Genomic DNA, 23,072 nt, shown 5'->3' on the forward strand with positions numbered 1-23,072 from the left:
CAAGGCAGAACGTTCCAATGTGAGATCACTGAAGGCTCTGCTACCAACGGTGGAGTGGAAGGAATGGACTAATCACAGAAGGCCAGTTTTGCAAAAATTATTGGTCCATGAAAGAATGTAGGGCTGATGAATGTCCCAGAGGTAGGATGGGGCAAGGGCTATTTATAGACTATTTGGACTTTGACATTGATGTGCTGGGGACAATGAAAGCATTGTAGGTTGGTGAGGACAGGGTTGATAGTTGAGCCGGAGTTAGTGCAAGATAGAATGCCGGTGTTGGGTGAGTTAGAATTGGTGTAAGGTGCAGCTTCGGAAACCAACAAGGGGAAAGTAAGAGAAATTGAGCCTGGAACAAACAAAAGCTTGAATAAAGAGTTTGTTAATGGTGCAAATAAGGTAGGAATGGAAGCAGACCATATTGTGGAGGTCGAAACATAGAAAATAGGTGCAGGAGTAGGCCATTCGGCCCTTCGAGCCTGCACCATCATTCAATAAGATCATGGCTGATCATTCACCTCAGTACCCCTTTCCTGCTTTCTCTCCATACCTCCTGATTCCTTTAGCCATAAGGGTCATATCTAACTCCCTCTTGAATATATCCAATGAACTGGCATCAACAACTCTCTGCAATAGGGAATTCCACAGGTTAACAACTCTCTGAGTGAAGAAGTTTCTCCTCATCTCAGTCTAAATCCTTAGACTGTGTCCCATAGTTCTGGACTTCCCCAACATCGGGAACATTCTTCCTGCATCTAACCTGTCCAGTCCCGTCAGAATTTTATATGTTTCTATGAGATCCCCTCTCATCCTTCTAAACTCCAGTGAACACAGGCCCAGTCAATCCAGTCTCTCCTCATATGTCAGTCCCGCCATCCCGGGAATCAGTCTGGTGAACCTTCGCTGCACTCCCTCAATAGCAAGAACGTCCTTCCTCAGAGTAGGAGACCAAAACTGAACACAATATTCCAGGTGAGGCCTCACTAAGGCCCTGTACAACTGCAGTAAGACTTCCCTGCTCCTATACTCAAATCCCCTATCTATGAAGGCCAACATGCCATTTGCCTTCTTCACCATCTGTTGTACCTGCATGCCAACTTTCAATAACTGATGTACCATGACACCCAGGTCTCGTTGTACCTCCCCTTTTCCTAATCTGCCGCCATTCAGATAATATTCTGCCTTCGTGTTTTTGCCCCCAAAGTGGATAACCTCACATTTATCCACATTATGCTGCCATGCATTTACCCACTCACCTAACCTGTCCGAGTCACCCTGCAGCCTCTTAGCGTCCTCCTCACAGCTCACACCACCACTCAGTTTAGTGTCTTCTGCAAACGTGGAGATATTACACTCAATTCCTTCATCTAAATCATTAATGTATATTGTAAATAGCTGGGGTCCCAGCACTGAGCCCTGCGGCACCCCCCTAGTCACTGCCTGCCATTCTGAAAAGGACCCGTTTTTCCCGACTCTCGGCTTCCTGTCTGCCAACCAGTTCTCTATCCACGTCAGTACATTACCCCCAATACCATGTGCTTTAATTTTGCACGCAATCTCTTGTGTGGGACTTTGTCAAAAGCCTTTTGAAAGTCCAAATATACCACATCCACTGGTTCTCCCTTCTCCACTCTAGTAGTTACATCCTCAAAAAATTCCAGAAGATTTGTCAAGCATGATGATTGTCAGCCATGAAGATGGCTGTCTTGTTGATGGTCTGGACGTGTTTGCTCGGGGTCAGGGATTATGCATTGTCAGGTTCAGTCTGATCAAGGATCTGGGAAAAGAGATGCAGTCAGATGCTAAGGTGTACATTTTCTGCTGGGGCCGGAAAGGGTGGACTGAAAAGATTGCTTCAGTTGAAGGAAGTTTCGGCTACAATATGCTCAATGGTGATGGTGTCTACAGGCCTATAAGGTGTGCCTGGGTCTGTACAGACAGCTGCATGGGGAAAGGGAGAGAAGGCATTCTGACTTTGGTACAAATTAACTTCCTTTGCATCCCTCCTTTTCTTGCCCCTCCAAAAAAAATTACGGACAGAAATGCACAAAGGATATCTGACATTCAGATTTAAAAAATCTTTCTAACAAAAATAGAGGCAAAATAAACAACAGACTAGAATTCAGTGAAAATCAAATCATCAAATCCAGTAGTCTAGAATTTTTTTGGAGTTGCTCCACAGTAAATTTTCCGGAAGAGCACCAGAAACCAAATTTACATGCGTTAACAGGATTCCGCCGCACTTCTGGAAATGTTAAGGTAGCAGAGTGGAAGTAGGTCTTTGGAAATTCCACGGTGTGGAAATTGCCCCACGGCCGGCTTTGGGCACATAATTTAAATTAAAGTTTGGGTCTTAGATCAAAAAAAATGTGTAGGGCGGTAACGGGGCGTGACTCTCAGCGCTACGCTGAGCACATCAATTTGACGCTGATGATGTCAGCGCAACGCTAACGTACCATGCCACGTTGACGTGTCACAACATCCCTCCCCTTCTATTAAAGGGGAGGGCTGCTGTGCACTCTGCAGCCCGTTTAGTGGCACCCACTGGTCGTCCAGGGAGGATGTTGGCCGGGCTACGGGCTGGCACCCAAGAGTCAGCCGACACAGAAAAGATGGCGGCGCGGCACTATTACCTCCCCTTTAAGGGCGGCTGGGGTGCCCCATCCACCACAGCTTCTCGCCCCGCGATGCTGTCGGTGGCATTGCCCCATGCCAACCTCATGTCCCGCGGGGCAGTTTCCCCCACGAAGCGCAAAGGGGTCGGTACAGGGTGATAAGGGGTCGGCGCGCATGGCGGTGACATCATCACAGTGCTTGCGCCGCGCTGCTAATCACGGGGTGCGCGCAAAGTCCTTTTTGTGTGCCGAGCCGCTGGGGCAATTCCGCGGGTAAGGTGCGCGCTGGACACCGCGCACGGGAGAAAACCCTTTAGCGCCTCCTGGAGGCACTAACGGGCCTTTCACAGAGGGTCAATTTTGGCCACTTGTTCTTTAGACCTCACAAGGAACAAACAGGTTTTATTAACAAAACAATGGTTTACACATGTATATGATCTATGGTAGCACTTTATGTGAAAATATTACAGGTAAGAAAGGAAAGGGCGAGATTTCTCAGTCGCAGTGTAATCTTGATGCTTTATTAATTTAGCTGTTGCAGATACCAAAACGTACTTTAAAGATTTCCCTTACCTGGTACTGGTTATTTCGTCTCAGATTGTTAGCTGCACGCCTCTTCAATAAAAGATAAAATATACACATTGAGTAAATAAGTAAAGGAATATGCTTTGAAAATACATTTGAACATTTTAGCTTTTCAGATATTGACATCTGGAAAAATATACAGGAAGAAAATACATTTCTTACCCCAAGGGACCCAAGACTTTCAGGTTTCCTTCGCTCTTGCTTGCAGCAAATTTTGAGGCATACATTTCTTCTAATCCATGTTATTAAGTACCAGACAGACTTTGGACTTGGAATAATATTAAAGGGAGTTGGAAGAGTTCCACCTTCTTCAAAATAACTCATCCAAAGCTTTGTCCTAGCAAATTTCCACTCAATATCAGCATGGTCCTGCATAAATCAATCAAATCAGTATGGTGACACTTGTAAATAGCCTGTTGTAATTTACAAGAATCACAGCTACCCATACAAATTTGTGTTTCACCGTTGAATAGAAACAGGCGTCGGAACTTCTACCATAAATAACTGATAAATCCTTTTTTGTAATGGTTTATTACCACAGTGTCAGCTGTGCGCAGTTGGTATCACTCACAACTCTGAATCAGAAGGTTGTGGATTCTAGTCCCACTCCAGAGACATGTGCACAATAATCTAGGCGGACACTCCAGTGCAGTACTGAGGGAGCACTGCACTGTCGGAGGTGCCTTCTTTTAGGTGAGATGTTAAACCGAGGCCCCACCAGTTCTCTCAGGTGGATGTACAAGATCCCATGGCATTATTTTGAAGAAGAACAGGGGAGTTATCCCCGGTGCCCTGGCGAATATTTATCCCTCAATCAACATCACTAAAACAGGTTATCTGGTCATTATCACATTGCTGTTTGTGGGAACTTGATGTGTGCAAATTGGCTGCCGCGTTTTCCACATTACAATAGTGACTACACTTCAAAAGTACTTCACTGGCTGCAAAGCGCTTTGGGATGACTGGTGATCATGAAAGGTGCTATATAAATGCAAGTCTTTCTTTTTTCCATATTTTTCTGTCACTTGTTTTTAATTTAATTTGCAATCATGTTTAAAGCCTAAATGGTAATTCTATTGTTGCAGCTCCATAATAGCAAATTCAAACCGGTTTAGTTTAAACATAAATAAAATAGAAAATACTGGAAACGTACAGAATTAAGTCAGCATATGAAATAGAAAGATAGCTGAATATTTTGATTACTATCAGAAATGGTCAACTGGGTCACATTTGAAATCCGCCGGGTCTGCCTGTGCTTTACAGACCTGACACTACCCGGCGGATGAGCCAGCTGAGATAGTTAAGAGGGTCTTTAAAGGTAGATGAACAGTATTTTACTACCTATTAACCATTTTTCTAGCTTTTTGATGACAGTCACGGAGCTCGGTGATCACATCAAATAAGTACATCATGTTTTCAATGACTCTCCATTTGTCTGAATAGGAGACAACTGCAAAAGTGGTATAAAAGCTACCATTTCATGGCTGTTCACTTTCCAATGTTAGAGGCTGGAGCCTTCATGATTTGGAATACTCTTTTGACCTTTATATAGTTTGGATGTGTTTAGAGTATGCTGTTTATCCACTGTTACCTCCTTGGAACATCATCATCATAATCAGTCCCTCGAAATCGAGGAAGACTTGCTTCCACTCTAAAAGTGAGTTCTTAGGTGACTGAACAATCCAATACAGGAATTACAGTCTCTGTCACAGGTGGGACAGACAGTCATTGAAGGAAAGGATGGGTGGGACTGGTTTGCTCCTTCCTCTGCCTGCTCTTTGTTTCTGCATGCGCTCGACGATGAGACTCGAGGTGCTCAGCGCCCTCCCGGATGCACATCCTCCACTTAGCGTGGTCTTTGGCTAGGGGCTCCCAGGTGTCGGTGGGAATGTTGCATTTTATCAAGGAGGCTTTGAGGGTGTCCTTGAAACGTTTCCTCTGCCCACCTGGGGCTCGCTTGACAGATAGCTGAATATTCTGAACCTATCTCACGATTGACAGATCGCTTCTGTCATCTCAACTTCAGCTGCCATCTATTCCATCACCATCGGTGCCCTTGAAAAAATCTTACATTGGTCCTCAGAATCTCACCACGATCAGCCCCAACACCAACATCACCAGGCAACACCACCAACCTCTTCCGCAATCAGCACAAGACTATATTTCTGCCCGGGAGGCCAGGAATGGCCTCACCATGGCCAGATTTACCTCACTTGATGCTGTACACTCTGGCTGCCACATGATGCGTCAGGTTGGCACCACCCCACACCAACACCATAAAGCATCCCCACAATGCCCAAGCCATTCCTTCCACACTCATCAACATTGCAGGGGGGGGGGTACCATTATGTCTCACCATTCACTACAACTCACTAAGCCACTTCCAAAGGAGCACACAAATCTGTCTAAGAAGGCAAAGTGTCGAAAATAAAGATTTCAATGTTTGACAAAACATATTAACAGAAACTTGACATCTTGACATGAACATTGGCGAAAACACCCAATTGCCTACCCTTGTGTGTTGTTAGCTGGTATGCTTGCACAATGATGAGGGTGTGTGAGGGGTGGATAGTGAGATGGGGATGTGATACTGTAGATAGAGGGAGAGGGATGGCTGGAGGTGCAAGGTATGTTGGTGTGCAGGAGTGGAGTAGGGAAGGCAGAGTGAAGGGGATGTGATGAATGGCACAGTAGGATGAGGTTGAGTGTGGCTTTGCAGTAACGTTTCATGATCTACTGAGATCATCAAAAGCTTTGTGCTACTGCAGCCAGATCCTCCTGACGACACCCCTGCTGTGCCTATAAGCATATGGAGGGAGTCATGGCAGAGCCTTGGTTCAGCCGTGCACCTTTGTGTTGTGCTTGTCAGTGTTTGCAACACCTCGATGCTGCAGAACAGTGACAGCACAACTGTCAAAATGAATGTGGACATGGTCCCTTTAAGAAAACCTTTAAGGAAATCATCAAATGAAGTCATCAGACCTGCTTCCTTTTAACTGACTAGAAACCTCGTAGAGTGGGCTGAACAAGCCCAATCAGGTGAAAGTCGTAGGGGAAACCGGCATGGAGATAGCAGCGAGATTGGAATCCACATCCGACATCGCCCGCCTCTCTCCTGACCCAGTAGGAAAAATCGAGCCCTCTGTTTTCATTTCAAATTTCCAGTATTTAATTTTTACATCTTGGTTTATGCTTAGTTCTGTGTCTGAGTCTGTGTATAGATAAGATCATGTTTCTTAAACAGTTGGAAATATACAGGAAAAACTCACCGCAATAAGCTGATACGAATTGTTCATCATAGCTATCAGCATGTTGAGCAAAACCACAAGAGAGATAACATTGTATGTTCCAAACATGGTGGCACCTACAAACTCTGTGAATTCATGACGAGCCTTCACATTTGTCACGTATAGGTTAATGAGACCAAATATTGACCAGAAAAGTGATTGGAGAGTTTCAAATAACCTGCAAAATTAAAGAGTTGACCATCTAGTCAGTGTACATTTTACTTTTCAAAAAATGTAAGATCCTGAACACTTGGCACGTTTCATCAGTTTATAAAATAAACAAAACAGCAAGTAATTTTAATTTATCAAAGCTGCTGTAGAAGAACAGCTGTAAGGCTGGCGGCCAAACAATTAGCAGATTGTTCTGTTACTCATACAGTTTGAAACATAGAACAAAATCAGCTAATTATGGCTATCCATTAAATTATGAAGATTCAACATCAAACGATTGCTGTTCCAGACCTTGAAACTCATTCATAGAATCGTACAGCACAGAAGGAGGCCATTCAGGCTCTTTGAAAGCTGTCCAAATAGTCCCACTCCCTTGATCTTTCCCCTGCAAATGTTTCCTTTTCAAGTATATATCTAATTCCCTTTTGAAAGTTACTACTGAATCTGCATCCACCATCCTTTCAAACAATGAATTCTAGATTATAACAACTTGCTATTTAGAGAAATCTCCCCCTGTGGTTCTTTTGCCATAGCAGGGGATTTCTACATAAATCCCATGCTCCAGGTTGCTTTTAATTATCAAGTATAAAGCATAAATCATGACAAGGGTTGACACCCTTATCTCTTTTCTCCTGAAGGCAGTGACTCATGAATATGAATTCACAGACAGCCAGTAGCACTCGGCAACCTCACCCTATTAGCCATTCTCCCTGCAATGTTGCAATTCAAACAAAGCCAAAATTCAAAACTGAAAAAAAGTCAAAAACAAATGAATAAATTAAATGTACTCAACAAAGTCCAAAAAATAAACCCAAAAACAACAACAACTTGTATTTATATAGCGCCTTTAACGTAGTAAAATGTCCCAAGGCACTTCACAGGAGCATGATAAGACAAATCATACAATTTAAAAAAAAATCCAAGACATTAAAAAGTTTGAAGTGTTAAGAAAAATATAATTGCAGGGCAGAAACATTTGAATACTGTTTGGGGGCTTAATGAGGCTCTCATATATCATCACTGCGAGGTTCCAGAAAACCTAGCGCAGCCAGGCTGTGAATCAACAAAAGAACTGTATGATCCTGATGCCAGGTAGGCACAAGGCCTATTTCTTTTCTATTCATTCATGGGAGGTGGGCGTCGCTGATATTGCCCATTCCTAATCGCCCTCGAGAAGGTGGTGGTGAACTGCCTTCTTGAACTGCTGCAGTCCGTGTGGGGAAGGTACTTCCACAGTGCTGTTAGGGAGGGAGTTTGGAATTTTGACCCAGCGACAATTAAGGAACAGCGATATATTTCAAAATAAGGATGGTGTATAACTTGGTGGTGCTGGTGCTCCCATACACCTGCTGCCCTTGTCTTTCTAGGTGGTAGAGGTCCCAGGTTTTGGAGGTGTTGTCAGAGAAGCCTTCACAAGTTGCCGCAGTGCATCTTGTAGATAGTACACAGTGCAGCCACGTTGTGCCGGTGATGGAGGGAGTGAATGTTTAAGGTGGTGAATAGAGTGCCAATCAAGCAGGCTGCTTTGTCCTGGATGGTGTCGTGCTTCTTGAGTGCTGTTGGAGCTGCACTCATCCAGGCAAGTGGAGAGCATTCCATCACACTCCTGACTTGTGCCTTGAAGATGTTGGAAAGCTTTGGGGAGTCAGGAGGTGAGTCACTCATTGCACAATATCCAGTGCCTGACCTGCACTTGTAACCACACTATTTATGTGGCTGGGCCAGTTAAGTTTCTGGTCAATGGTGACTCCAAGGATGCTGATGGTGGGGATTTGGTGATGGTAATGCAGTTGGATGTCTAGGGGCAGTGTTTAGACTCTTTCTTGTTGGAGATAGTCATTGCCTGGCACTTTTGTGGTGCAAATGTTACTTGCCACTTATCAGCCTAAACCTAAATGTCGTCCACATCTTGCTGCATGGGGGCATGAACTCCTTCATTATCTGAGGAGCTGTGAATGGAACTGAACACTGTGCAATCATCAGCGAACATCCCCACTTCTGGCCTTATGATGGAGGGAAGGTCATTAATGAATGGTTAAAGATGGTTGGGCCGAGGACACTGCCCTGAGGATCTCCTGCATTGAGGGCTGAGATGATTGGCCTCTAACAACTACAACCATTTTCCTTTTGCTAGGTATGACTCCAGCCAGTGGAGAGTTTTCCCCCTGGTTCCCATTGACTTCAATTTTACTCGGGCTCCTCGATGCCACACTTGGTCAAATGCTGCATTGACGGGATATTTACATCATTTTCTGCTCCCCCACCATCCTTGCCGCCACCCACCTGCCACTGCAACCCTGATTCAAATATCTGCATAGAACATCCAAATACAACATTTCCCTTTAGTTTCCTTACAAAGTATGTGTAGACATGGGGGTAATTTGCCTAGTTCATGCTCCCTCTGACAACATTGGAAATTTGGGCATGAACTCGGAAAATTACCCCATGTGCTTAATGGATACCTGAAATTACATTTTGCAATTTAAAAGAAAACAAAAGTGCTTACGTTGAAAAGGCATTGTTCTGTTTTTCACACCTTATCCCTTTGCAGTTATTTGGTTCCTCTGATGCATTTGTCTCATAGTAGAAGTATAACTGATTTAGGCCATTTGCAAAGGCTAGCAACACCAGACAGTATATGAACAAGAACTTTAGAATATCCAACAGCATACGTCCAAGAGATATTTGCAGAGGTCCCAGGTGAGAGTTAGCAGTGAATAGTGAGATTAGACGAAGGGAACTGAAGATGTTTGCAATAGCAAATAATGCCTCAGCAACTAAGGTGGGATGCCACATTTCCCAGTCCTCGCGTTGGCGTGAACCACTGTACTGTAAACAGAATAATAGTGTCAGTATAAAAGATGCATCAACTTTGCTTGATAAAGGTCGATGACAATTTATTTGTCCCGAAAATAAAACATTTCATTGTATAAATCAGAAAATGATAATAATCCTGTTTAAAGAAAAAATGTTTGTTTTGTCTCAATATAAAATCTACAGTTATTAGCATATATCAGATATCAATTTCAAAATACAGGAACATAATGATTTCCAGTTTAATTATTGTCATCAACATTGTTATCAAACACAGAAAGACAGATCCAATGACTGCCTTTTCTTACTGTTTTACTGATCTATTGGAGCAGATGTTAAGCATAGTAACTGGGTGCTTACAGGTACTGTATATTGTAATAGATTGTATTTTTAGACATTTTTAAATTCAAAGAGATATCTTATCTCTTTGAAAGCCTAATTATTACTGCTGTGAAAACCATTGTGTTTTCAATTGATCTGGAAATGATGCAGAGGGTAATCTTTTCTTCAAACTCCTGGTTAATTACAGGATAATGTTACATTAAAGATAGAACTCAAAACAAAACATTTGATAGATGAGGAGTGTTGACTTCTCAGAAGTATAATTTTATATTTTAATGATTTCCAGTTGACTACATTCATCAAAGACTGTTAAATTTTAAAGATTTTAAAGTAAAATAGTCAATACGAATATACAAATGTGTTTCAAAATCCTTATAAAATACAAATAGCTATAAAAATTGAAAAGCTACACAAAACATTAATTTGTAATTGTAAACATTCTATAGAAGATGTGGTTCATTTTCATTATGTGGAAAAATAAATTTGTGTTAAAATTTCATTAACATAACAATGAAATGTGATCCAGATCCTTATTAAAACTTAGCGAAACAATCTCAGTTCATTATACACTGAAGGTGAGATTTTCTGAGTACTTGCATGTGGTGAGGTACCTCACATATTGCGAGCAAGCATCACTGCTGCGAGGTACCTAGTCCCAGGCAAGAACTCGGAAAGTCAATCCTCAGATGTTCGAACTTTAGTTGTGGTACAAGGTTAGAAATCTGGATGTTAAAATTACAGTTCTCCCATTTTGTGCCTGAATCCCACTAGAACTTTTTCATAGTTTTGATCTTGTTGAATGGCGGAGCAGGCTCGAGGGGCTAGATGGCCTACTCCTGTTCCTAATTCTTATGTTTTTATGCATGTTCTTATAGCCTATTGAGTGTGATGAGTTATTGATGCTGCTATCAGGTCTGCTAAAGAAAAGTCTGCAAAGGTCTCGCTGTTGTCCTTTGCTTTTTCTTCTTTTGACTTCTATTTTTCTGTCTTTGTCTTATCCTGTTTCTATCACTAGCTTCTTTCCTCTCACTCTTCACTTGTTTCTCTTTATCCCCTTGTCATTCTTTTAGTCTTCTATAGTTTATTCTCCCCTTCACTTATTCATTTTCATTTGTTCCTCTCTCACCTTTCAGTTGTTTCCTTTCTCTGTCCTTTCAGTTCCGTTTCTCTCCCCTTCTTAATCTTAAAAGTATAATCCTTGTTGCTCTACCTCTCCTCCTTCAGCCCTGTTTTTTCCCACTCTCTATTTAATAGTTTTCCCTTTCACCCCTCTATTTCTTTCTTCTTACTTTATTTCACTTTCCTTGTCCTCTCTCTTCATATCATTTCTTTGTTGGCACCTATCACCTAATGCTCCTTGAGCAAACCAAAATCATACTTGAGCAGTTTTGTTGCTTTGAATTTTTCACGTCCCATTTTGCCATTGTAAACCTTGCGAGAAACAGTATTTTCATTCAATGGCAGCGGTGTACTGCAAGAAGCTATTTGTCCATTGAGGTTGCAATACTCAGTTGCAATGTTCTGGTGCTGAGAAGAATGGCGGGAGTAGAAAAGGAATTACCTTAACAAAAGCAACAATTTTAAGAGAAATTGTTGCTAGGTATAAAGAATTCATTACAAAATCCATCAGGTTCCACCAGTCGTGTATGTAATCCTGAAGTCCACCGTCCCACATTTGCTTTATTTCACCCCAAATGAAACCTGTTGCCAGAAAAAGAAAGGCAGAAAAGGTACTCATAAATATTCTTAAAAATAAAAAATATCACTATTAATATATTTGTAGTTACTCCAGCAAAATAAGAAATTCAGAATTGGGAAAAGACCCTGCAATTTGCCCCTTTTCAATTGATTCAAACTCGTATTTCTGCCTTCTCACTTCATCTTTTTAACTGCTTGAAATTTCTCAAATGATCAGAAAAGACAACAAAATCCTATTCACAGTAATTTATTTAAGAAGCAGTTTTACAGCCAGTGCAATATTATGAGCAGACTCAGTAAATCTAAAATTGTGGACTGATTAAAAAAAACATCAAACACGCATGAACCTATTGTGATAGGACATGATGGATGAAAACGTTTGCTATTAATTTTAAGAACCGGGGGTGGATTTTGGTTTGCAATGTTTGTTGGTAATGTGGTGGAGCAGATTGCCTGCCAATTATAAAACCCTTCTGATTTTTGTTCCACTGATATCAATGAAATGAAAATCAGTTGGGTTCCTTAACAGATGGACGGTCTGCTCCGACAGGTGGCGAAGGAGAAAATCTATTCTAATGTATTTTCAGCATCCCTTGCTAAAATTTTACCATGTGTTATATTGAAGCATTTTAGTTAGATTGATTTGCAAAAATATAATAAATCATTTTAAAATTAATTTTATAACTGCCATTTTTATAATCATGTCAATAAAGCACATTTTGTTTTGTGAATAGTCTCCACTATTATAATGGAAGTGTTCCCACACAACCGAGAGGTTCCCAGCCATTTAATCTGCATATTAGAGAAAGTGTACCTGTGTGTCTTTAAATATACCCCTCAACAGTTCTGTATTTTACATTATTTTGAAAGAAAATTTAGTAACCAAATTTGGTCTGAAAGAAAAAGAAAGGCGCCTTTCACAATCTCAGAACATCCCAAAGTTCTTTGCAGCTAATGAAGTACTTTATAAAAAAAGTGTAGTCACTGTTGTAATGTAGGAAATGTGGCAGCAATTTGCGCACAGCAAGCTCCCACACACAGCAATGAGATAATGACCAGAAATAATCTGTTTTTAGTGATATTGGTTTAGGGATAAATATTGGCCAGGACACCAGGGAGAACTCCCCTGCTCTTCTTTAAATAATGCCATGGGATCTTTTATGCCCATTTGAGAGAGCAGATTGGCATCTCAGTTTAACATCTCGCTTGACAGTGCAGATCTCCCTCAGTACTGCATTGAAGTGTCAGCCTAAATGTTTGTGCTCCAGTCTCTGGAGTGGGACAAAAACCCACAACCTTCTTATTCAAAGGCCCACTGAGCCACAGCTAACACTAGAATACAATGCAGCCATTAAATTCATTGATAAGATGCATCAACATATCTTCAGTTCACACATCAGTTTAAGTTTGGTGTCTTACATTGCATTTAAAGCAATGTATCTAACCCAACTCTTTATCATGTAGATGAGGCAGGAGATGGAGTGGGGTATAATATGTGGCCAGTCTTCTTCATCCAACTATAGGCCTGTGACAATACCAGTTTAGCTATATAATGGTCTTGACACGATGGGGTAATTTTTCCAAGTGCACATCGGCAGTGAACATGCATTGAAGTCAATGGACGGAAAGCATGATTTTCTTGATATGTGCTGGCAAAGGAAATGAGCCAAAAAAATTTCACTATGTATAAATGTTACAGTTGTCAAGAGAGAAGAAACAAGTATAAAAATTGCTTTGGATAACAGAGACATCCTGATAATAGTTATGTAATGTGGGATGTGTAATTAGGGAGATCGGGGAAGCATGAAGCAGCAACGATACGGTTATAATTGGAGATTTACATTTCCACATAGCCTGGGAGAAGCAGAACAGCTCAATCAGCAAAGGTTTTGAATTTCTATAGGCAGCTTTTTAGAAAAATATATTTTAGAACCGCCAAGGGAACAAGCCATACTAGATTTAGTGATGAGAAACAAACCAGAATTAGTTAACAATCGACTGTAAGGTGCATCTTTCAAATGGTGACCATAATATGATTACATTTGATATTAGTATTGAGAGGGAAAAGGGAGAATCACAAACCAAGATTTTGAATTTAAGGCAAACTTCAGTGGGATGAGAAATGAATTAACCGCAGTAAACTGGGATGAACTCTTAATGGGTAAATCTACATACAATCAGTGGGAAGTATTCAAAGAAGTTTTTGCAAAACCAGTGCATACCCCTAAGAGGCAAAGGCTCCACTTGTGTAGTTAAGCAACCATGGCAAACAAATATCAAGCTCAAAGAAAAGGCTCACACAAATGCAAGGAAAAGTGGAAATCTAACTGACTGGAACAGCTATAAAAAAAGCAACAATGAAATACAGAGAAATTACTAAGTGTTACAAAAAGAAAATATAAAAAAAACTTGCAAGGGCTATCAAAGCTAACAGCAAAATATTTTATATTAAGAGAAAGAGAGTGGTAAAGGGGAATGTGAGCCCATTGAAGGCAGATGCAGGCAAGACTATAAAGGATAATATGGAAATGGCAGATTTGTTAAATGAGTACCTTGTATCCGTTTTCACAGTGAAGGAAGAGGACAAAATACCAGCAGTACAAGGGAACCTAAAAATAAGTCAAGGGGAGGAACTTAGTGGATTTAATATAAGTAAATAAACGGTAATGTAGAAAGTAATGGGACTTAAGATAGACAAATCTCCAGGACCTGATGGTTTCCACCCCACAGAGTATTAAAAGAAATAGGTGAGGAAATTGCAGGTGTGTCAATCATAATTTTCCAATGCTCTCTTGCTTCAGGAATTGTGCCTTTGAGTTGGAAAATTGCAAATGTCAATCCATATCTAAGAAGGGAGGGATGGAAAAACCAAGTAATGACAAACCCATCACTTTAACATCAGTTGTGGGGTAGTTACTGGAATCTATAATCAGAAATGAGTGACTGAGCACTTGGATAATGATGAGCTAATCGAAGAGAATCAGCATGGATTTGTGAAGAGTAGGTCATGTTTGACTGATCTAGCTGAATTTCGTGATGTCACTGGCATGGTGGGTAGGGGAATGTCAATGGATGTTGTTTATATCGACTTCCAGAAGGCATTTAATAAGCCAAGAGATTATTAGCAAAAATGAAAGCGCACAGAACTGGAGGCAACTTTGTGACATGGGTTGGTAATTGGTTGGAAGGTAGGAGACAGAGAGTAGGGATAAAGGGAATGCACTCTGATTGGTAGGATGTGACAAGTGGTGTTCACTAGGGATGTGCACTGGGGCATTGGCTTTTCACTGTATATATCAATGACTTAGATAAAGAAAAAGAGTTCTATATCCAAGTTTGCAGTTGGTACAAAGTTAGGTGACACAGTAAGTTGTGTGGATGGGAGGAGGAAGTTACAAAGGGACATAGAGAGACTAAGTGACAGGGCAAAACTGGAGAATCTGTAAACAGATAATTACTATTGATTAATTTGTTACAAAGCTTAATGGTTAAACATGACTGGTATTTAAAGATTGGAAATGACACAGTAGTAGTAGTATATGAACACTTAACATGGCCATTTCAAATTTTGATCTGCTATTTTAGTACGGCACTATTACATTCAAAACACGCAGGTTAACGCCTCCAGGAAAATAGCAGACAAAGGAATTTCATATGAAAATGATAAGCTTTGTGCACTAATATTTCCCAGAGTTATTTCTAGACTTGTATAATTAATGATTGTTTTAAACAACCATCAAGAAATATCAGGGCCTATAAATTTGGCTGCATGGTGCACATTTTTCGGGTGCAAACTGTCCTACCAAGTCCCCAATATGGCAGTCAGGAAGTGCACACACATTTATGGCCAGAAGTGTGCCACTCAGCATATTGGGAGAGGAAAAAAAGAGACGTCCAGGGCTCATGCCTGAAAGAGATGTTGGGGCATTTGCATATGCAAATAAGGAGCCGAACTCCTATTTGGGGCCCTTACTTCAAGATTGGCTTCCCTGAGGCAGCCCACACCCAGTCCAGCTGCACTCAGTAAAATCAGACCTTGGGAATGCCTGCCATCGACAAGGTTAGTTTTTTACCTTTACTTACCTGAATGTGGAGCCGAGTGGAGGACCCCTGCCCCTCCCGACCTCACATTCAAAGAATGCCCGCCACCACTCCCGCCCGATTGTCACCACTCCTGATCTCACCACTCCCACCCCGGCTGTCGATCCCGACCCCCGATCCTCCCCCTTGCCTCAGATCCTTCTCCTGTGGCTCCCGTTTCCCATCCTGGGCACCGATCCTTCCCCGCCTCCTCCACTCCACCCAGATCTCGATCCTTTGTAGAATTTACCAATATTTCGCAAAGATTCCTGGTACCTTTTCCCTGCAGAGGAGAAGAATCCCTTTCTGGACTTTTAAAATGAGTTTAAAGGGGAGATGGAGCCAGCAGGGGATTAAAAGGCGATGCATTCATGGAGACCCCCCCCGGCCCCCAGTGTTTGGATTCATAGGAAAGGGAATTTAATTTGGAACTATCTACCAGAAAGTCTGAAATCCGAAAGTGCACATGGAAGAAACTACGAACTTTAATCAAATTTGGGATTTTTAAAAGATGAATGTTGGGTCGGCAAGAAAAGGGGTGGGGTCCATCGCTAAAGGGCCAGTTTGGACATTGGAGCTAATCAAATTGTCTGGGAATTGTTTACTCTTGAAAACTTGCCCCTAGAAAACATTAGCATTCAAACAATCGACCATGGAAGAAACAGTATCGCCCCACCCAGAGGACCCAAATGTCACATACATATTCCAACACCTTTTCAACAGGCATAGAAATATCTGGCTCAGGCCAGACTAGCACAATGGACGAGAGCTCACCAACTTCGAAAAGCCTATTAACACCAGATTAAAATCACTTAATCAAGTTTCAGTTAGCTGGGCTGCACAATCGAAACAAAGAGCTGAGCTAGATTTGATGGGAGATAAGGAAGCCTTTTTGGGGTATATCTATCCCCCAGTTTTACAAGGAGGTACTAACAGAACACAGACTCGAACAGAACACAGACTTGAACTCACACAGACTCGAACAAAGACACAGACTGGAACACAGACACAAGCAGCCTGCTTCCTTTACAGTGAAGAAATGTAGTAGTGGAGGAAACTACAAGAAGTCATCAAGGACCGACCGAGTACGAGGCAATACGAAATGGAAGGTTGTCAGCAACCAAATTGACAAACCCTGGCCACCATAACCAGCGAAACGACAACTGAAACCAACTCAGCAAAAACCGAAGAATCGACATTTATTTCCACTCTACAATCTACTTCTGAATGACCAATGGGTGAGAAATTACCAAAAAGGACTAAGTCAAACTATTCCTAACCAAAGAAAGTGGGTACTTATCCCATATATCCAAAACGCAATTTACCGCATCAACAGACGCACCCCAACTGAAGACTACGCAGTCCGAAGTCCTCTCCTCCGTCTGGTGGTACGGCTCGCCTAGAAGGCCAAGTGCAGCAAACCCCGAAACCGCGATTCACCGGCAACTGTCTAAAGGGATTGGTGAGCATAGCCCCTGAACCCCCAGAGCTATAACTTAGTTAGTTAGGGGAATTGGGAGGGGGGAGGCTGGGATAACTTGTGTAAATGTATCTGCATTCTCCTCTTTACCCCAATTAGAGTTTAAGCTGTATTCTTTTCCCCACAGGCTGTAATTTGACATTTTATTCAATGTGTTGTACCCCTCAGTGTGTATTGGTATTATTATTCTGTGTGTGTTATTAAAGATGTGCCTTTTACTTCTTTTTCGACACAATAAAGCCATACCTGCTTCCTACCTTGAAACCGATTGTCTGTCCAAGTCTGTCATAACCTTCATAATTCCAGTGTCTAGAACCAAGGGTGTGGGAGCGATTCGGAACCGCTCATATAAGGTCAGAAGGGAAAGCTGACCCCCTGAAAACCACCCCTTACATCTTCTCCTCAGGCTTTCGACCCCATCTGCCCTCCTATCCTTCCTTCCCGGTTTCACTTACCTGAGGGCTGCAACACAACAGCAGCCTGATCTTGGTCTTGTTTGCGCTGGCTGGCTGTTCTCGCCACACCAGCTCCATTGTAATGAGGCCAGAGGCCCAATATCGGGTGCGCCTCGTGCCTCACCATTCAGGCGCAGGGCCTAAAAATGGGCGCCCATGAACTTCTAGGCCCAGTTTTTATACAGAGGTCAGCTCATACTGTGTGTGACAATAAATTGTTGAAATGAAATGAAAAATAACTATAAACAAAAGTACATCTGGCTCAGCCTCATCTTATTGGCATGAAAAGGGTAAATTTTAATTGGGTGCTCCTGGCAATGATGCTTCATGCTCGGAACATGAATTCATAAAATTTAGCATAAAGCCCCAGTTTGTACCCATCATTGCAGCTAATTTTCCTTAATTCCATTGTAGCCTTCAATAATAATGTCCTTCAGCATAATCCAGATGCAGGTCAATGTTACCTGCACTGAGCCCATTGTGTGATTGATAATGTTTTAAAATCTGTCCCCCATAATGTTTACATCCTGCAGTAAATCAGTATAATAAAACTTCAGCTTTCCAAGCTTCTTATTCAACCAGTTGATTTTTTCTAATGAATTACATAGAAAGTTGAAGCAGGCTGCATTGGTGTGCATTCTCCAGACATGCCAGTAGTCTTAATCCCAAGTGCTCACCCTGTTTCCATACCCCTGTATCCCCTTTCCTTTTACCACATAGCTAACCTAACTAATCTAACTTTCCAGCTCCATTTTTATATATTTTCCTATTATCTCCTTTCATCTCCTAGAATTTATAATTTGCTAAATTGGGTATTCTTCATGCGTGAGCCTGAGCAATGTCTGTGACTGTACATGTTTGCAGGCTTTTCAATCTTGGAGAGAAATCACAGTTGAGGTAATTGGATAGTGATCAGTTGCAAGGACTCTGGCTAATTTAGCCTCACCTTAACCCAGGGCACTGAGGTTACGTGTATTGTGCCCAATCTCCGCATGGCTGCGATCAGCTAACTCACCAAAGGCCTGAAAATCCGTGGCCCAATCATCCCAGAATAAATGCTGGGACGCGCTCATCCCTGATCTCTGGCACCGCCAAAGTTGGCAAAGTAAGTGGAAAATCATATAATTTAATGGATGGGTGCCCACTCCAATTAAGGTATATCTCGGGCTCCTGCCAAAGGAAAACCCAGGAATTCTGGCATAAGCTGGCTGCACCAGGTTGTGAGAATACCCCATCAATCTGCTTTATGAGGGACCAAATGATGAAATAATACATTTTAACCTATTCAGGGCCAAATCCAGGCCTGGGTTCCCAGCTGGACCCCATTTCTACCATTTGGCAAACTTTCATTTGTTATACTGCTGACCAATATTCCACCAGGCCAGGAACACAGGAATTCTGGGTTTCCAGGACTCGTCCCCTCCCATGCTATTGATCTTGCTTGGGGTGGTCACAGACTCTGCCATTTACAAGGCAGAGAAGGCCAGGATATATACTCCATGGACTCCTGTTATGGGGTTATGGGTTATGGGGAGCGGGTGGGTAAGTGGAGCTGAGTCCACGGCCAGATCAGCCATAATGTTGAATGGCGGAGCAGGCTCGAGGGGCTAGATGGCCTACTCCTGTTCCTAATTTGTTTGTTCTTATGTTCTTATGTTCTGCGAAAGTATAGATCCACAAGTGCTTTTTACTCTCTTGTACCTCACCCAAAAGGCCATTCTTCATGTGTAAACCTAGTTGGTTTTGGCATGATATTCAACTGTGGTCCACATCACAAGTCACCAAGATTCTGTACTCATCTGAGGCTCACACATTGAAACTTTCCAACAGGAGTCACAAGGTTGTGATCAAGAGTAGGGAATTCTTGCTGATTTACCCCACTCTACCCCAGGCTGATGACACCATTCACCGCTCATTGGCAGTCTGGCTGAGATAACGAACTGAGCATACAGCAGTAATTGAACCTGGGACTTTTTGATCTGCATGATATAGTTTACTTACACTCTGTCTAACACTCAACTGAGCCATCAGGTATTCTATATTTCAACTTGGTCTTAAAATTTGAATAAACTTATGCAGTAAATGCTGTACATGCATTCTTGTGTCCTTGATAAAATCTTTTTTTTAAGTCAGTTCTCTGGTTCATCTAAAGTATTAATTTAAGCATAATGCAGTTTATAGATTATTTTAAATACACAAACAAAAATGCAATACAATTCTACAGCTCCCAAACTCTGACTCCCCAAGTGTTTTCAAATTGCTTGTGTATCTGGCAAACATTACTAGCAATGAGCAGGTTCCACAAAAACTGCAAAAAAAAACTATTACATGCACAATAATTACATTTAAGCAACTATTTCATTGTGGTCATTATAGTGTTTGCATTTACATATTAATTGTCACATACAAATAAGTTACCTAGCACCCAGGGCAGTATCATCCATTCAACAATGGTTGGTGGAGGGCCTTGCATGTTTAAATCTGTCCGATCAATGTGTTGAGATGCCAACAACAGCATCAAAAGGAAAGTCAAGTAGGATGCAGTATGACAGATAAACTTAATAAATGGTTTACGAATAAAAAGGCCTAATGTGCTTTTTGGTGCTATCAGGTAGCACACAGAAAAGATTGGAAATAGTAGTCCGATGCTGATGCAGGTTATGAATTTAACAATACAGTGTCGCCGTCTCCAGCCAGGAAATTCATCGTACCAGCGGGAAGCAAGGAGCTGCTGACAGTTTGGCTGGGCAACAAACTGGAAGACAAGACAAGAATTATAAATGTTTTATAAAATGCAGAGAAAATGAATGCACAAGAAAAAGTACTGAGAAGGATAATTCATTAAAAAATCTACTTCCTTCAGCACAAGTCGGTTAATGTGTAAACCAGCATACAATGATAATTGTACCATATATTTCACAATTTAAAATATGCATTTTAATATCTAAAATAGAATTTTACAATTAATCAGTTTCACCCCTTCCCCCCCAATATATTCCCCATCTCTCTTGAAGGCAGTGACTCATGCTAGGATACAGTTCCACTGGCACTAGTATCCCTGCAATAAGTGGCTATTCTTAATGTGAGATTCCAGCCAATGAGTATCAGCACTCTATTCAATCATGGAGGCGTTCACAGCTAAGTCCAGTCCTGTCTTTATCTGAAATCCATCCACATGTAACTTCCTGCATTGGATTGTGATCACCTGTGAGGTGATACTTGTAAAATTCACATTGCTGTCTTGGTTAAAACCAATTCAGCAGAGACTAGGTACCGAACCTAAGACCATACTGGACCATGTGGCTCCATACCACACCAGAAAATGTATATACCCACTGGTGCATTAGGTGAGCTGCAATGAACCAAACTTTTTACAGGTGAAGTGAGAATTCCACTGGTCAATATGTGTAACAATATTGCAAATGTTTAAGTAAAAGTTGCCCATTTGGTATTTTTTCTCAAAATGTAATTTGGATAGAAATACTAAATAGAGGATATCTCTATATGCTCATTTGCAATATTGCTACATATAGTGACCAGAGGAATATCCATCTTAATAGGACAGCATAGCTATATAAGGTGTATCGAGGTTTTAAGCAACACGTGTCAGTCTTAGGTAGGGTGTTTTAGTGGCAGTGCAGCACAGAGGTCATGAGTTCAAATCTCACCAAGATAAGCTAAGAAACTGAATGGCAATGTATGGGCTAACACCTAGAAAAAATGAATAACAGATTGCCCAAGTGAATGGTTCACTATTATCCTTCAAGGAGGCTGCCGCTTTGGACCCAAGCCTTTAACCTCTTTTTACACTTCCTTCTCATGCTTTTTCTCTCTTTCCCTCAATGGTCAATATCTAACGTGTTATAAAATTGTTGTGAAGCGCTTTGGAATGTTTTACTACGTTAAAGGCGTTATATAAATAAAAATTATTATTGTTATTAAGGAAGGAAACCTATCATTCCACCTAGTCTGGCCTATATGTGATGCCTTCTGAAGAACAGATAAAATAAAAACTACTACTCAGTTTCCGCCAAGCCAAAAATGGTTCCAGATTAAAGTTGATATTGGTAGTGTTAACATCCGTCCCATTTTCAAAAATGGATTTAAGATACTGATAAACATTTGCCTCTGATGGAACATAATATAATTTAATCAATTGTTAGGGGACCATTCCAATTATTTTAATAAGTCTATAATTTCCTGACATTTGGAATAGGTTACACTACCTGTCTTAAATAATTGAATCACATTGTGATTCCAAACACACGCTTGTGTCAATACATTCCTTTATTGTAGAAAAATCTTTCTCATGTAAAATGAGTGCTGAAAACATATCAACATTATTTTACATTATGAAACAATACTAAAGGTTGCTGCAACATTGTTGGTTTATCCGATCTGTAGAACATTACATTATGAAATATTCTGAATAGGCACAAAAATAGTTTGCAACGGCAACATTTTTATATCAGGCGATGAAATTCAAACCACCTTCTACATGAACATATTAAGAAATGTCGGACATGAAAGATAAAAGAGCTTTAAGTGTGAGCAAAAATTCCCAGAAGATGTAAATATTTCACAAGCAAGGATTAACAAGTGGGAAATTTGACAGATAAATAAACATTTTTGAGTTCAATTCATTTGCACTTAATCGTCTTCTCTGGAGTTTTGAAGAATGAGAGGGGATCTTATTGAATCATATAAAATTCTTAGTGGGCTTGACAGGGTAGATGCAAGGAGGATCTTCCCTTCCCTTCCTCGACTTCTCTGTCTCCATTTCTGGGGATAAGCTTTCAACCAGTATCCACTATAAGCCCACTGACTCCTACCACTACCTGGACTACACTCCCTCCCACCCCGCAGCCTATAAGGACTCCATTCCATTCTCCCACTTTCTCCGTCTCTGTTGCATCTGTTCTGACGACGCCACCTTTCACACGAGTGCTTCTGACTTGTCTTCCTTTTTCCTCAACCAAGGATTCCCCTCCGCTGTGGTTAATATTGCCCTTGACCATGTCCGTTCTATTTCACGTACCTCTGCTCTCACCCCTTCCCCTCCCTCTCAGAACCATGAGAGGGTTCCCCTTGTCCTCACCATTCACTCCACCAGCCTCCACGTTCAACGGATCATCCTCCGCCATTTCCGCCACTTCCAGCGTGATCACACCACCAATCACATCTTCCTTCCCCTCCCCTCTCAGCGTTCCAAAAGGACCACTCCCTCCGCGACATCCTGGTCCATTCCACAGTCACCCCCAGCACCCCCTCCCCTTCCCACGGCACCCTCCCGTGCAAGCGCAGGAGATGCAACACCTGCCCTTTTACCTCCTCCCCCCCCGATACGTCCTTACTACACAGTATAAATGCACACGAGGCCCATGCTTGAGAGAAGGTCAGTCTGTGACCTGTCCTTTATTCCTTAGCACTCAAGTCATGAAGGTGGATGGAGCTTCCCCTTTTATACCTGAAGGTCCAGGTTAGGAGTGTCTCCCACCTAGTGGTCAGTGTTCTCACGGTGTACAACTTAGGTCAGTTTATACATGGG

At 41.6% G+C, this 23,072-nt stretch overlaps 1 protein-coding gene across 2 annotated transcripts in view; it reads right to left on the bottom strand.

The window, feature by feature from the left end:
* Positions 1–23,072, bottom strand: part of trpc4b (transient receptor potential cation channel, subfamily C, member 4b) — a 184,299-nt gene that overhangs the window by 11,634 nt on the left and 149,593 nt on the right. For both annotated transcript variants that reach the window (XM_070892375.1, XM_070892376.1), the window contains exons 4-9: positions 19,943–20,279; positions 11,373–11,512; positions 9,162–9,484; positions 6,467–6,662; positions 3,360–3,566; positions 3,186–3,227 (exon numbers count right to left, since the gene is read on the bottom strand). In XM_070892375.1, the coding sequence (XP_070748476.1) occupies positions 3,186–3,227; positions 3,360–3,566; positions 6,467–6,662; positions 9,162–9,484; positions 11,373–11,512; positions 19,943–20,279 (1,245 nt within the window). The remainder of the gene's footprint in view (positions 1–3,185; positions 3,228–3,359; positions 3,567–6,466; positions 6,663–9,161; positions 9,485–11,372; positions 11,513–19,942; positions 20,280–23,072) is intronic.

The sequence above is a fragment of the Pristiophorus japonicus genome, chromosome 10 (assembly GCF_044704955.1).
Source record: "Pristiophorus japonicus isolate sPriJap1 chromosome 10, sPriJap1.hap1, whole genome shotgun sequence".
In the NCBI taxonomy this organism is placed as follows: Eukaryota; Metazoa; Chordata; class Chondrichthyes; family Pristiophoridae; genus Pristiophorus; species Pristiophorus japonicus.